Below are 13,551 nucleotides of genomic sequence, written 5' to 3' on the forward strand. Positions count from 1 at the left end.
AATTTAAAATAAAAAATTTTAAAGCGTAAATGTTATTACACCATTATTTGAAGGAAGGAAGAAGACACAATATGAAGGTAAAGTAAAAGATGAAAAGAGATTTTATTACTTGAAAATGTTAAAATCAAAAGAAAAAGATAAACTATTTTTAAAATATTATAAAATAATACTATTTTATATTAAAAATAGACTGTTATATCATTACTCTGTTACTTAATTTTAACATAAAGGCTAACGTGATTGACGATTATTAATTTTAAGAATTAAAAATTTAAATTTAAAATTTAGAGAATTGATATGAATGAAACTGTATATTTTTAGAACTAAAGTGAAAGTTTATTATAAAATAATAGACCTATATTTTTTGTTGTATTTTGCTTATTAAATTGTTTGCAGCGGCAATTAATTTTATCATAATTTTTTATATTTTTTTATTTATAATTTTTTAATGTGTGGCTTAAAATATACTAAATAACTTATATACATTAAACTTTTTTTTGAAATCACAAAATTTAATGTATCGAAAATCACATAAATGTTGTAATTTTTAATAAAATTTTATTATTTATTGATTATTATCGTGTGTCATGTTAGAAAATGTGCTTTATTTATTCTTCGCCCTTATTCTGGTAACACCTCATGGTTAGGTGTACATCCATGATTGAGATATTCACCCTTTCTTTTATAAATATTTTATTGTCCAGTGCGCAGAAAAAACCAAAGCAGTTTGGTCGGATATAGCGCATAATTCAAACTTTATTGCTAAAGATCCGTGGATTTTGCAATAGGTCATTAAATAATATTTATGGGGGAATATTTTATGCTTAAAACATCGCAAATCTTGTTTTAACCTTCTCCTAAATATGTTTAGTTTCTTTTAAAAGTTATCATCCTTCGAGTTTCAGTCTTTCAGAATATAAAAAATATATATTGAAGCCTTTTAAATAAATTTATCGGGTTTAATTAGGATTAGTTGGGACATAACGTGATTAGTAAATGTTGAAAAATTTAGGAAAAGAAATGCTTATTAGAGTGTACTTGGTTAATTATTTTTTGTCTCTTGTTAAAGTTTTTGCGTCCCTAACAGCGAATCAAAGATTTACATTTATAATTAGATTAATTAGTTAATCTGACCGAAAGTATCTTTTCACTTGTTAGTCATATAACTTTAAAAATATCTTCTTAGTTATTATAAAAATATTGGTTTATCTTTCTTTTTAACGCCACATGAACTGATTACATATTCTCTTCAAAATATATTTGTACCTTTGCTATTAAAAGCATTCATTCTCATTCTTATATATCAATCGTCACTTTTTATTTAATTTTTAATTTAAATATTATTATCACTAATTTAATTAATTAATAAAAAATATTTTATATAAATTTATATGAAGAAGAGTGTCAATAAATATTTTTAAGTTACAGTAGAGTTAGCCCTTAGTGCTGATACAGCGGAGGTTCGAGCCATGAGTGAGTGCAGTGCATGTTCCAACTGTCACGAAATTGCTTTATTATTATTATTATTCACTGAATATTTAATTCTTCAGTGGCATCAGATTCGGTGCTATGGCCTATGGGTACCTAATAAAGTTCATAAATTCATCTATCAATTGATGTTTGGTATATCTCGACGCAGGTCCATAGCATAACATAGTCTTGGAAGGGAAGAAGATGGGCACCAATCTTCTCAGATGCAATTTACGTCCATGAATTGTAAAATTAGTAGATTTCCCAATGCAAGAATTGGTTAAAAATTAACCGATAAATTTATTTTATTGGAAGAGGAGAAAAAAAAAGTTTAAAGGAAGGAAGAGAAAAAGAAAATAGAAAGAAAGGAAAAGAAGTTAAAAATCTGTTTTATTTAAATGTTTAATATTAAAAAAGAAAGATGACATGAAGTTTAATTATATAAATAATTTTAAAATTAATATTTTTATTTTTATTAATTTTTAAAAAAAATATCAATTGAAAAATTAATATTTCTTTTAAAAAAATTAAAATCTTATTTATAAAATAATATAAAAAAATAGAAAAGAGAAAACTTTTAAAATAAAAAAACTCAACAAATAAATTTAAAACTTTTTCTTTCTAATTAACTAACTTTTAAATAAAATTAATTTTTTTTTAATTTTTTTTCTTTCCTCTCCTTATCTTATAAACTTAACTCTCAAATATAGTATTACAGAATATTAACTTGAATTTTCACAAGTATTCTTTCACGAATATGAGATGTTTTAAAATTGAATGCGTTTTCATAAGAACAATTATATGTATGCGGTCGGTAAAACGTTTGTAATAGAATTTGTGCAAGACACGGTTAAAAAGGAATTCAGATACTTTTCTTTGTCAAATAGTCAAATACTCTTTCCGTTAATTGACGTTTATGCCTTAGGTAGGAGTTTAGAAAGAGATAAGTAAAGAATTTAAAGGGAAAATGAAAGAAAAAGAAAGGTTAATATAAATCTTTTTAAGCTGAAAAAACTTTAAAAAATATGAGACTAGAATGGTTATTTTTAAGGTTTATAAACTTTCTCTTGCTTAAAAACTTTCATAATTAAATATTACATTATTTTATTTTATTTTTACTTAGCTTTGAAATAAAATCTTAAAGCTTTTTACAAGGATTAAGGAACATGATAATTATTTTATTTAGTAAAATAATTTTATCAAATTATCTTTATTATTTGTTCTAATTTGTTGAAAACATTTAAGTCACATAAAACTAAAAATCTTAAAATGTCACTTAATATAAAAAAAAAATTACTAAAACATCACTTAAGTTTAAATGGAAGATACGGTCGCAGTTAAAAAGAACACAACTTTGAACAAATAACGGTACATTATAATTAATTACACAACTCATTAATCATATGCCTTTTTTTGCTTTTTCTGTGCGTGCCGGTGTGTGTATTTATTATCTCCTTTCGTAATTCTAGCATTTCAGTCACAAGTATCTCTGAAAAAACAAATCAATTCTTATATTTTCCACGTCTGCTTTCTGTTCATTTTTATCATATATATATATATATATATATATATATTTTAATCATATCACTAATTACATCTCTTATTTTTCTGTAGTTTTCTTATCTCTCTTCTCTCCGTCCATTTTACACTAAAACAAAGGTGCCAATATCACAAATTATTTTCTAACCCTCATGCGAATCTAAGTAGCATTATACATAAATATTATGTATTAAACTCGTATAGCAATTTCATTTTTCACTTCACAGTGGTTGTTCAAATTTCCTAGTAAATACCATTGCTGCTATGAAAGTATTTAAAATACTGAAAAAGTTAGAGCATATTTGATTATTATATTATATTTTTAAAAATAGAAAAGTATTTAAAAACATCCACATAGTTAGTTATCTCTATCTCAATTTCCATTTGATTTCCTCTTTTTCTCACCTTCGTTTATGTTTGTAACGAAGGCAAACGTTTACTGTGTTCTTCTCGTACGCTGGCTAACAAATCACTCCATGCCTTACCCCTTTCAACGCTTTGCAAATTTATACTAACATTTTTCTATTTCTACTTGTCCTTCCATACTTTCTTCTCTCGTGTGCTCTTCTCCCACTGAAAGATTCTTCTACAATGTAACTCTTACCTGTTATGCAAGCATGAAAAGGGTTAAAAAACTTAGGATCCTCCATTCACCAATTCAATGTTTGGTTCTGTCTCTAATAAGTGTACCCATGGATTTCACTATAAACGTCCCACGTGGAAATAAAAATAGACTCAACAAAAAAATTAAAAAAGAAAGAGGACAAGATAAACTTTAAGTTACTTCAAGGTTCAAACAGTGTGTAACTCACCTTTCATTTTCTTCCTCAAATTCATAACGTCAATTCCATTTTGACACATCACGAATTCTTTCATTTCTTCATGTTTGCTACACAATTTTGACTTGGCTGAGGCAAAGAGCCACGTGGCGTTCATCTGCGTGTTAACTATTCGTGCTGCATAGTAAGGGATCTTGAATCCCTTTGTTTGCCAAGAACTGAAGCGGGTACTAATGAAAGTTAAACAATCCATTAAACTCTCCTTAGCAAGCCCTTTCATGTCATAAGCCTGTGATCTTCTCCACAAACTCTTACTGTGAGGACGCGCCACACTGGAAAGACACAGAGCTCGAGTGGCATCACTGATGGCACCTTCTGCATCTCTAAGAAGCAAATAACACTGAGCTCTATTGCTGTGAAGCACTATTCTCTCTTTCTTAAGTTTTAAAGGACACGAATCCAAAGCCTCAGAGTATTTCATCACAGCCTTTTCAATCTCCCCAGACAAAAATATCTTATTTCCTTCATGCTTCCGAACACCCAACAAGGCTTTTCTTTCTCTGATTTCTTGTTCACTCATCAGTTTTTCTCTCTTAACTCTCTCTACCTTCAAACTCCATAATTCTTCTAGTGTTTTCCTTGTTCTTTCGCTGTATTTCAAACCCAAATTGCAAAACTTGATTGTTTGGTAATCCTGTAACAGAACCTGCATGATTGCTTTTCCAACTTCATGTTTTTTCCCTTTGATGACTCCGAGTTCAACCAAATCAGCAAGAACTGGTGCTGCTGTGTCTATAACTTTGTTTCTTGTAACTGGGTCTCTCAGAAGTTGCAAAAGACTTTCAATGGCCATGTGTTGTCTTTCATCTGAGGATCTTGACACATTACAGAAACACTCTATGACTTCTTGCAAATCTGCTATGCTTTCTCTTCCCATTTGGGTGTGACAAAGTGTTTTTAGAAGGCCTATTCCTGCTGGTGAACATGGATTTGATAGTCCTCCCCACATTCCACACAAATCCTTCAAGAATTGCTTCTTGCAGATTAATCTTAGAGATCTTTCTCTGCATGCAAAGCAGTGCAAGAGATAGAGTGACCAACACTGAAGCTGGCTAGCCCATTCTTCTGCTTTTCTGTTTTCTAATTCCAAGCCTCCAAACCCTCTTGTTAGCAGGTTTCTATGGTACTCCAATCTTTGCGACTCCTTCACGCCAACAAAGTTTTCATATACCTTGTTTAGGCACGTGGAAGTTATGTTCATAGCTGCTTCTATGATTTCTGATTCATATTCCTTAACGGCTTCAAAAGTTGCTTTATGACTGGCTAGATGACCCAGTGCTCGAAGTGCAACTCTTTGTTCAATCCAAGTTATCTTACCTTGAAGCAGTTTCACCAGTGGCTCAACCACTAAGGACTTTACAGCTTTCTTTGCAAACTTAGTTTTGTTCATGGTATAAGAACCAATGATATGTGCTGCATAATATGGTATATATATGTTCTGGTGCCTAAGAAGCCATATTCTATCACTGACACCTTTTCTAATGAGTTTGGCCATGCATGTGAAGATGCCAAGGAAAGGAAATTCTGGGTTGTTTGGTTTAGTCATGGCGATTTTCCAGAGGCCACTTAAAACAAGGATGTGTTCTTGGTCTTCTTTGCGGGGCATTTGTTTGAAGTATTGGGCAATTTTAGCTCTTCTTACTGAAGGGACAGTTTCAGACAAGATGCAGAAGAAACAGGAACGGTTGGTACATGATGGCATAGAAGGAAGCAAATTGTGACCAATCTTGCTGTTTGAGTTTTCTGGGATTCGGGACTCCATGGTTGATGAAAACGATTTTGAAATTTTGGATGGTCTTTATCTTTCGTATGGATGGATGAGATCACATCCCAAACAAATTTTAAAAAATTGTTAAAAATAGTTAATATATTATATTTTGAAAATTTTATTACAACATATCATATTTACCCTTAATTAAAGTCAAACTCTTTATTACATAATTTTTCTAATGTAGGTCTAAGAATACAAAATAAAAAAATGTAAATGATAAACTTTTATTAAAAATTATAATATTAATGTTATTAATGTATTAAATTTTATAATATATTATCTATTATATTGATTGTTAAAAAGTTAAAAGGTACGAAGAGTAAATATGTAAAAGAATAATATAATCTCATAAAATTTTGTAAATCATCTTATATTAATAATTAATTAAAATTTTTAAAAGGTTATGGTTAAAGAATTAAAAGAAAATTGACAAGAGAAGTAAATAGTATAAGGACTATTAAAATTAAATATATGTAAGAAAGTAAAGGAAACTATTAAAATATATAACACTAGAGTGATGATAAAACTAACTCATGACTAGTGAAAGAATAAAGATAAAAATTAGGATAATAATAGTCTATACTGAATCAGTTAGAAGAAGAATGAAGAAAATAAAGTATAAAAAAGAAATTTTATTGAAAACAAGAAAACAGAGCCTCTCTCACTAGATTCTCTTTTTAAGATAAAAAAAATGAAAAGATATCTCACAACATAGTTGATGTCTTCTTATAACGAGTTGAAAAAGTATTATTTCTACAATTTAACTCATGTTCACTAGAACTGTATCTACAATATAAAACAATTATCTTCATTTTGGTAAAACTCATCAGGAGAAATTTGTGAAGATTTTGCCTCTTCTTTTCTAATAATTAAAGTATATCATTTAAATTTTGTTTTAGATTTTTTTTGAATTGCATCTTGATAGGAAATTTGTGAGATAAGCTTTTTGGTTAAGAAATAGAGATGTACTTGGATCTACTATCTTCAGAAATTAAGGATTCGAGACAAACCATGTTTTTACATCATCTAACTCTACCTTCAAAGTATCAAATTGGTTCCACCATTTAATAAAGGTGTGCCTCTGGAACATTGGAAGTCTTCTGATTTTCTTGCTTTCCATACTTGGATTGCCAGGAAAATATCCAAGCAGAGGAGAAAGTTGAGAAATACTTAAAATTAGGAAGGATTCTTGATTCTTGCATACTTGGAACTGACCAAATCTTATTTTATGGTAGAGGGAAAATTGCTTCAATTGGTCTAAAATAATCTCACCATTGGATGAATCAATTTGAAAGGTTATAATTTTCTTAAAATAAATTAACCAAAAATATCAATTAATCTTATCTTGATCTCCAAAAACTCCGGTCCATGCATCTATATAATCTCAATAGTTATAATCAATTAGATTAAAAGGCTAGAAAAACTTTCTCAAATCATTTGAATTTTTTCTAAAATTCTTTAGTGCTAAAACTTTGATAATTGGATTGTAGAATTGGTATTGATTGCAAGATCTTTTTTGGTCCTTGTAATGTTTTATGGAGACAAAGTTAGAATATGCTTAAATAATTCACAAAACTGTTGAGTTTTATTGATGGTTGTTGGTTTGAAATAGAATCCTTGGTAGGAAGACTTTTGAAATTGTCTTGCAAGGATTTTTATCCAAAAATTGGGTTTCATTTGGATAACTAAAGAAAATTAGTTTTTTAGAATATAATGCGTTTGAGTTTTATTGAAAGAAATTTGTGTTTTTTTTTGGCATGTTACCAACTGTTTTGTATCTTTTTATTGTTTGAATAAGAGTTTTAAGGTTGATAAGATATGATCCTGAATCTTCATATGATGCAAAAGTAATATTGGTTCTAGTTTTCTGTGTGGAAGTTGAATAAGACTTCTTTCTTGAAGAGTGATTAGAGTTTGGATTGAAAAAGTATAATTTACTTTAGATTGCTTGGCTATATGCTAGGTTGGTGCCTTAGCTAATATTAATTTTGAGTGGATGACTCAGCTTTGGAAGTATTCAAGCAAGTTGAATTGATGACTCTACTTGCTGAGTTAATTTCTGGGTGGATGACCTGTCGGAGTAGATGACTCTTATCTTACTTTTGATGGACTTGGTAAAGTTAGAGCTAATCTAACTCCTTTACTTTTACCACCTCGAGAGGGGGCTAAAATTTTTTTTTTCGGCATATTATTTATCTTGTAAGTATTCGAAAGCAAGATAGTTAGGAAGAGAATCAGAAGTGTCATTGAAATATTTAATTTCAAAGTAAAAAAATACTTAAAATTACTTGTCATCTAGCAAAAATTTGCTTTGATGCAAATTTTGTTACATCTTTTTGTAAAATTTCTCTTATTAATTTGCAATCAACTATAATGAGAACTTTTTTATTGAGTAAATCATATTGAAATTTGGAACACGTAAAACAATTTTTCAAACTTTTTTTTTAAGTAGAATAATTTTATTGTACAAAATTCTAATGTTTTGATGTTTATGTAATAGCATGCTTTTAGGAATTATTTTTTTGTTTCAAAATACCACCATAACTAATGTCATGTAAGTCTATTTCAACAATTTTAAAAGTTTGAAGAACATGAAGATATATACATTTAATTGTTTGGACATTAAGCTTAATTTCTTTTACAATATTATTATGGATATCAAACCAAGGTGGAGCATTTTTTCTAAGTCACGCAAATGCTTAATTATATTGTTAAGATATAGGATAAAGTCACATGTATAATTGAGACAACCAAGAAATATTTGTAATTGGATTCTGTCAATAATTTGGTTTGGAAATTTGTTAGCAAATTTAATGAATCTCCTAATAAGAATAATTGTTTGTTGATGGATATTATGTCCAAGGAAATATATTTTTGCAAAAAGGACTAATTTTTTATTTGGATATTGCAAGATCATTTTTTCTAGCAATATTGATAAAAAATATTGATATGCTTAAAATGTTGATCAATAGATTAGGAAAAAATTAAAACATCATCTACGTAGACTATGGATTTGGAATAAGGATTAAGGATATCATTCATAATTTTCTAAAATTTAGAAGGAGCATTTTTCAAACCAAAAGACACCACATTCCATTTGTATTATTCAAAGGAAATAGTAAAGGAAATTTTATACCTATTTGCTTTATTGATCTGGATTTGCCAATATCCTGATTTCATATTAAATTTAGAAAATATGCATAATTTAATCTGTTAAGAAAATTCTTCTTATTAGGAATAGGATACCTAATCTATTGAAGATTTAGTTTTTGAAAAAAAATATCAATTTAAGAAAGAATAATTTAGTGAATTTGTTGTTATTCTTTAATCTCTTTATTGAGATTATAAATCTCAATTTAAAGATCTTGAATGGATGTTGGTTTTGTAGGATTGTTCTCAAATTTCCTAAGGATTGGGTTAAGATCAAACTTCTTGGTAATAATAAGATATTTTGATTTTTATTTGTTTTCTAAAACTTCTTTGAATTTGTTTAGAAAACTTCTTTTTTTTAGAGGTCAAGAATAGAATTAATAGCTTCAAACAACAAATCTTGGATAAATTATTTCTACAATTTTGATTATACATTTATAATTATTTTTCTATTTAAATTATTCTTGAGGAACATATAATGCATCTTAAGAAATTTTTAAAATTATTTAGTCATTCATATTTTGATTTATATCCTCAAAGCATACCTCTTCGTCATAGAGATTATGCTTTCAAGTTATATCTAGTGTTTGATTTTATTACTTACTGAGCAAATTTAGATTTCATTTAGAGTTGGAGGAGAATAAACTAAAGTTAGATCTACGGGAGATATGAGAAAAAGAGCGAAGAAGACAAGACATGATTTTATATACTCTGATCTTATCACCATCATTTAGTTTCATAGAAATAGATTTGTAGAATTATATGTAACTAATTTCATATATTTGATTATTATAATTTTTTTTACAAGTTGTCAAAAATTTTATCATAATCACCGACTATTATATTCTTCTATATCTTTTGAATAAAATGTCAACAAATTATACTCATATAACCCTACACCACTAAGACTTGTTGTAGCTTTAGACAAAAAAAGATTAAAAAAAATTATTGTGCTTTTAGTAAAGATTTTCTACATTTATATTTAAATTTACTGAATTTAAAATTATAAATTTTCATTAGAATTCTCCTTTATATATAATATATATGTATATGTATATATATAAAAGCAAGATTTTCTTAGATTAGTGTAAGTTTAAAAACTCTTACACTTTCGATATCTATTAGATATAAGTTAAATGAAAGGCTCATATTAAAAGTAAGAATTTTCAAATTTATACTAGTACGAGAAGATCCTATTATATATAGAGAGGGAGGGTGTTGCTAACTATGTATCTAAAATATAAATTTAATGTAAAAAATATAACTAATAAAATTAAAAGAAACATATATTTATATTTATTTAAATGTAAATATAAATATGCTGTGAATTAAAAGAGGGCTAGTTAAGAAAAACAAAAGCATTTCTTAAACATGAAAAGGGAAGCACGAGAAAAAATTTTACGTACAAACTTTATTAATAATGCCTTCGAAAATACACGAATATGGTCTTTATCTATGGTTAACTGTCTATTGCGCTTAGCCTACAATGGGAGTGATGCCCTCTTCAGCCGAGCTCTGTAGTTTTCATGCGTGTTTTTATGTGATGACGATGGAATCATCCAGTTCCCAACTCAAAATGTCACCAATTCAAACCTCTATAACACAGCCAAGTAAACAAGGATTTTCTGAATCGGAAGTGTCTTATGTTGGTGGATTGACAGTAAATAAAGGTTGTGTAAGTGATAAGGCTTCAAATCTAAAATTATTTGAGATAATTTTTCTCGTTGAAGTCGGCTCACATGCCAAAATTCTAATATGATATTATAGTATATCTCCAATAAAATAGAAGTTTAAAAGAAAAGGGTCAAACATAAAAAAAAATAATTAGACTTGTGGCTTTAAAACAATTCAAGTAAAAGGAGCATAAGTCCATACGATTTAAAAAACAAAACAAAACCTGAGGTAAAGATTCAAAAATTTGAAGTTAACGGTCTAAGCTAAAAAAATATTAAAATTTATAATCACATAATATGTATCAAAATAATAAAAATTTAATAAAACTACAATAATTTTAAATTTTAATTTAATTTAAAATAATATTTTATCATATAATGCCAAAAAAAATTAAATACAAAAAATTAATGTGTTAATAACCATAAATTTAAAAGATAAAATTCTTAAAAATACACTATAAATTTTATTAAAAAAATGTAAAAAATTAAGACATATTTAAATACAACAAAACATATGTCTGTAAAGAGACCAACAAAGAAAATATTTGACAAAAATGTAAATTTTGAGATAAATAAATAAATAAAAGTAATGAATTCTATAATTTCTAACAGAAAAAAATACATTTTTACATGAAACCAAAGATGAGTAATTGTTGAGAATTCTGATTGAAAACACTGTAAATATTATATATCAAGTATTGTATATTTTAGAATAAATATAAACGTAAGTATTAATAAAAAATTTGAAAGTTTAGATAAGATAAAAGAAAAATTTTATAACTATACTATAAGCACTCAGAGAATTTGAAAGTTTATATAAAGTAATAAGATAAATTATTCTATAAACATAATCATAAGTATTCACAAAAAATTATAAAATTATATAAATTAATTAAAAAATTAAATAAAAATTTTTATCTCTAAAAGTTAGAATGAGATTAGAAAAAAAAATATGAGTGAAATGTAATATACACATTATTTTCAAATAGTTTTATTTTTAAAATGTAACATATATTAATTGTGAAATAGAATAATTCTATTGAAAATTTCATTTTCTAAATAGTATACAGTCATTTAAATATAAATGCTAATTATTTAATATATATATATATATATAATATTAATTATTTAAATTTTACCAGTAAATGCTTAATTGAATTTGTTTATTTTAATAAATGAACAAGTTCTAACTTAACTTTAAGTTTAATACATAAATGAGTCAAATTTAAATTTCATAAACTTAATATTAAAATTTTTAAAAGAACCCGTTTGTAATTGTAATAGTAATTCATCATATTTAAATGTTAATTATTTAAATAATAAAAATTTTAGTTATATATAAAAGAAGATACACTTAATCAATTGTAATCCATCATAAAAATTAATTTTCATTTTTATGTTCAAATAATTTTCTCTCCTTTTCTCATCTTATAATGTAGAAATATCTATTAAATGCTTAATTAGTAAATTTAAATATACTTTTTTTTTTATCTAAACCCTGTATAATTTTTATGAGAAGTAATCTTGTTCAATCGAGTAGAATTACTATAAGAATTCAAAGATACTTTAAAAATATACTTGATAAAAAAATTTAATTTAAAAATTAAGTTATACTTAAATTAAACAAGAAAAATCCAAGCTTCATTTATACTTTAACAAGAGAAATATAAACTTTAAATTTAATCTCTTTAAATTAATTAATTAAAATTAAATAATATATTTATTTATACATTAGATTTAAAATTTAAACTCAACTTATTTGAACGTCTAATCTCAATAAATTAGACTGCTTCGGACATACCGATGCTTGAAATTTGACACTTACATTAATTGTAGTCAAAATGAAACAGCGTCTTAAACTCCACTGTGAACGTGCTTTTAATCATGGTTTTGGCCTCTTTTTTTATGTTACACTCGTTACAACAACAAAAGAAGAAGAAAAAACTTTTTTTTTTTTAATGCTTTTGTAAAGCCTTTCTATGGTTAAAAGAAAATTGACCTATAAGGTGTCTAATTTGTTTTAACCCAACTTACTTATTTCACCAGTTATATGAAGCAACTCACAGAAATTTAAGTTAATTCGTTTATTTTAATTTTAATTATTATTTATTATTTGTTTTTTATTTTATTATTGTATATTAATCTAATATATTTACACAAATTTCTATGTAATATTTGTGCTCTAATTTTTTAATTTTTTTGAATATATATCTTTATATATATATATATATATATATATATATATATATATATATATATATTTGATTAGTCAATCCATCCTATCAAGTTGAGGGACTCAGATTAACTTTTTTCCTGACTCATTTGAATAGTAAACTTGGTTGGGTTAATTCATTGTTGAAGTCAACGTGTTATGAGTTAACCCAAATAAGTTAAGTTGATCCATTTTAACAATTTTAATTAATACAAATTAAATAGAAGAATTATTATTCTCTGTAATTCTTAACTATTACCATACAAATCCAAAAAAAAAAAAAAAAAACTTCCCCACAAAAATAAGAGAACGAGATTGGATTTTATAATAAAAATTTAACTTCTTTCTAACTCAAGCATGTAAAGAAATGCACTCGTTTCTTATGACATATTTGTTAATAAAAATAATAATGAACTAATTTTACTTTTTTTTTTATTCTATCCTCTTTGTTCGTAATAAATATATATTATTTTTTAAAATGTATCAAATATAAAATAGACTCTTATAATGTTACATATTACATACATTGACTTTTTAATCAAATTATGTTATTATTAATTTGTCTAAAAGTTTGTTTGAGATTTAATTTTTAGAATTTAATTAAAAAAAATATTTGATATTTAGTTATGTTTGAAAACTTTTAAATAAGAGAGGGAGGGTTTGTATTAACTTACTTTTTTCTTCTTTCTTTTCTTATTTCTTTTCTTTCAAACTCTTTCGTTATTTTTCCTTTTAAACTTTCAAACAAAGTATAAAACTATTTCCACCATGGTTGAGTAAGAAATATCAATTCGACCAAAATAGACTTATTCAAAGCGATAAAATACTATGTAGGATGGATCAAATCAATTATCAAGTTATTTGATAATAAAAATCAATTCAAAGCAGTTAATTTTA

At 26.0% G+C, this 13,551-nt stretch overlaps 1 protein-coding gene across 1 annotated transcript; it reads right to left on the bottom strand.

Moving 5' to 3' along the window:
• Positions 1-3,801: 3,801 nt before the first annotated feature.
• LOC113858156 lies at positions 3,802-5,610 on the bottom strand. Its single transcript, XM_027490653.1, has one exon. It carries the CDS (start codon positions 5,608-5,610, stop codon positions 3,802-3,804), a length of 1,809 nt encoding a protein of 602 aa, XP_027346454.1.
• Between the last annotated feature and the right edge of the window lie 7,941 nt (positions 5,611-13,551).

The sequence above is a fragment of the Abrus precatorius genome, unplaced genomic scaffold (genome assembly GCF_003935025.1).
Source record: "Abrus precatorius isolate BTA unplaced genomic scaffold, Abrus_2018 Scaffold2, whole genome shotgun sequence".
NCBI classification, from domain to species: domain Eukaryota; kingdom Viridiplantae; phylum Streptophyta; class Magnoliopsida; order Fabales; family Fabaceae; genus Abrus; species Abrus precatorius.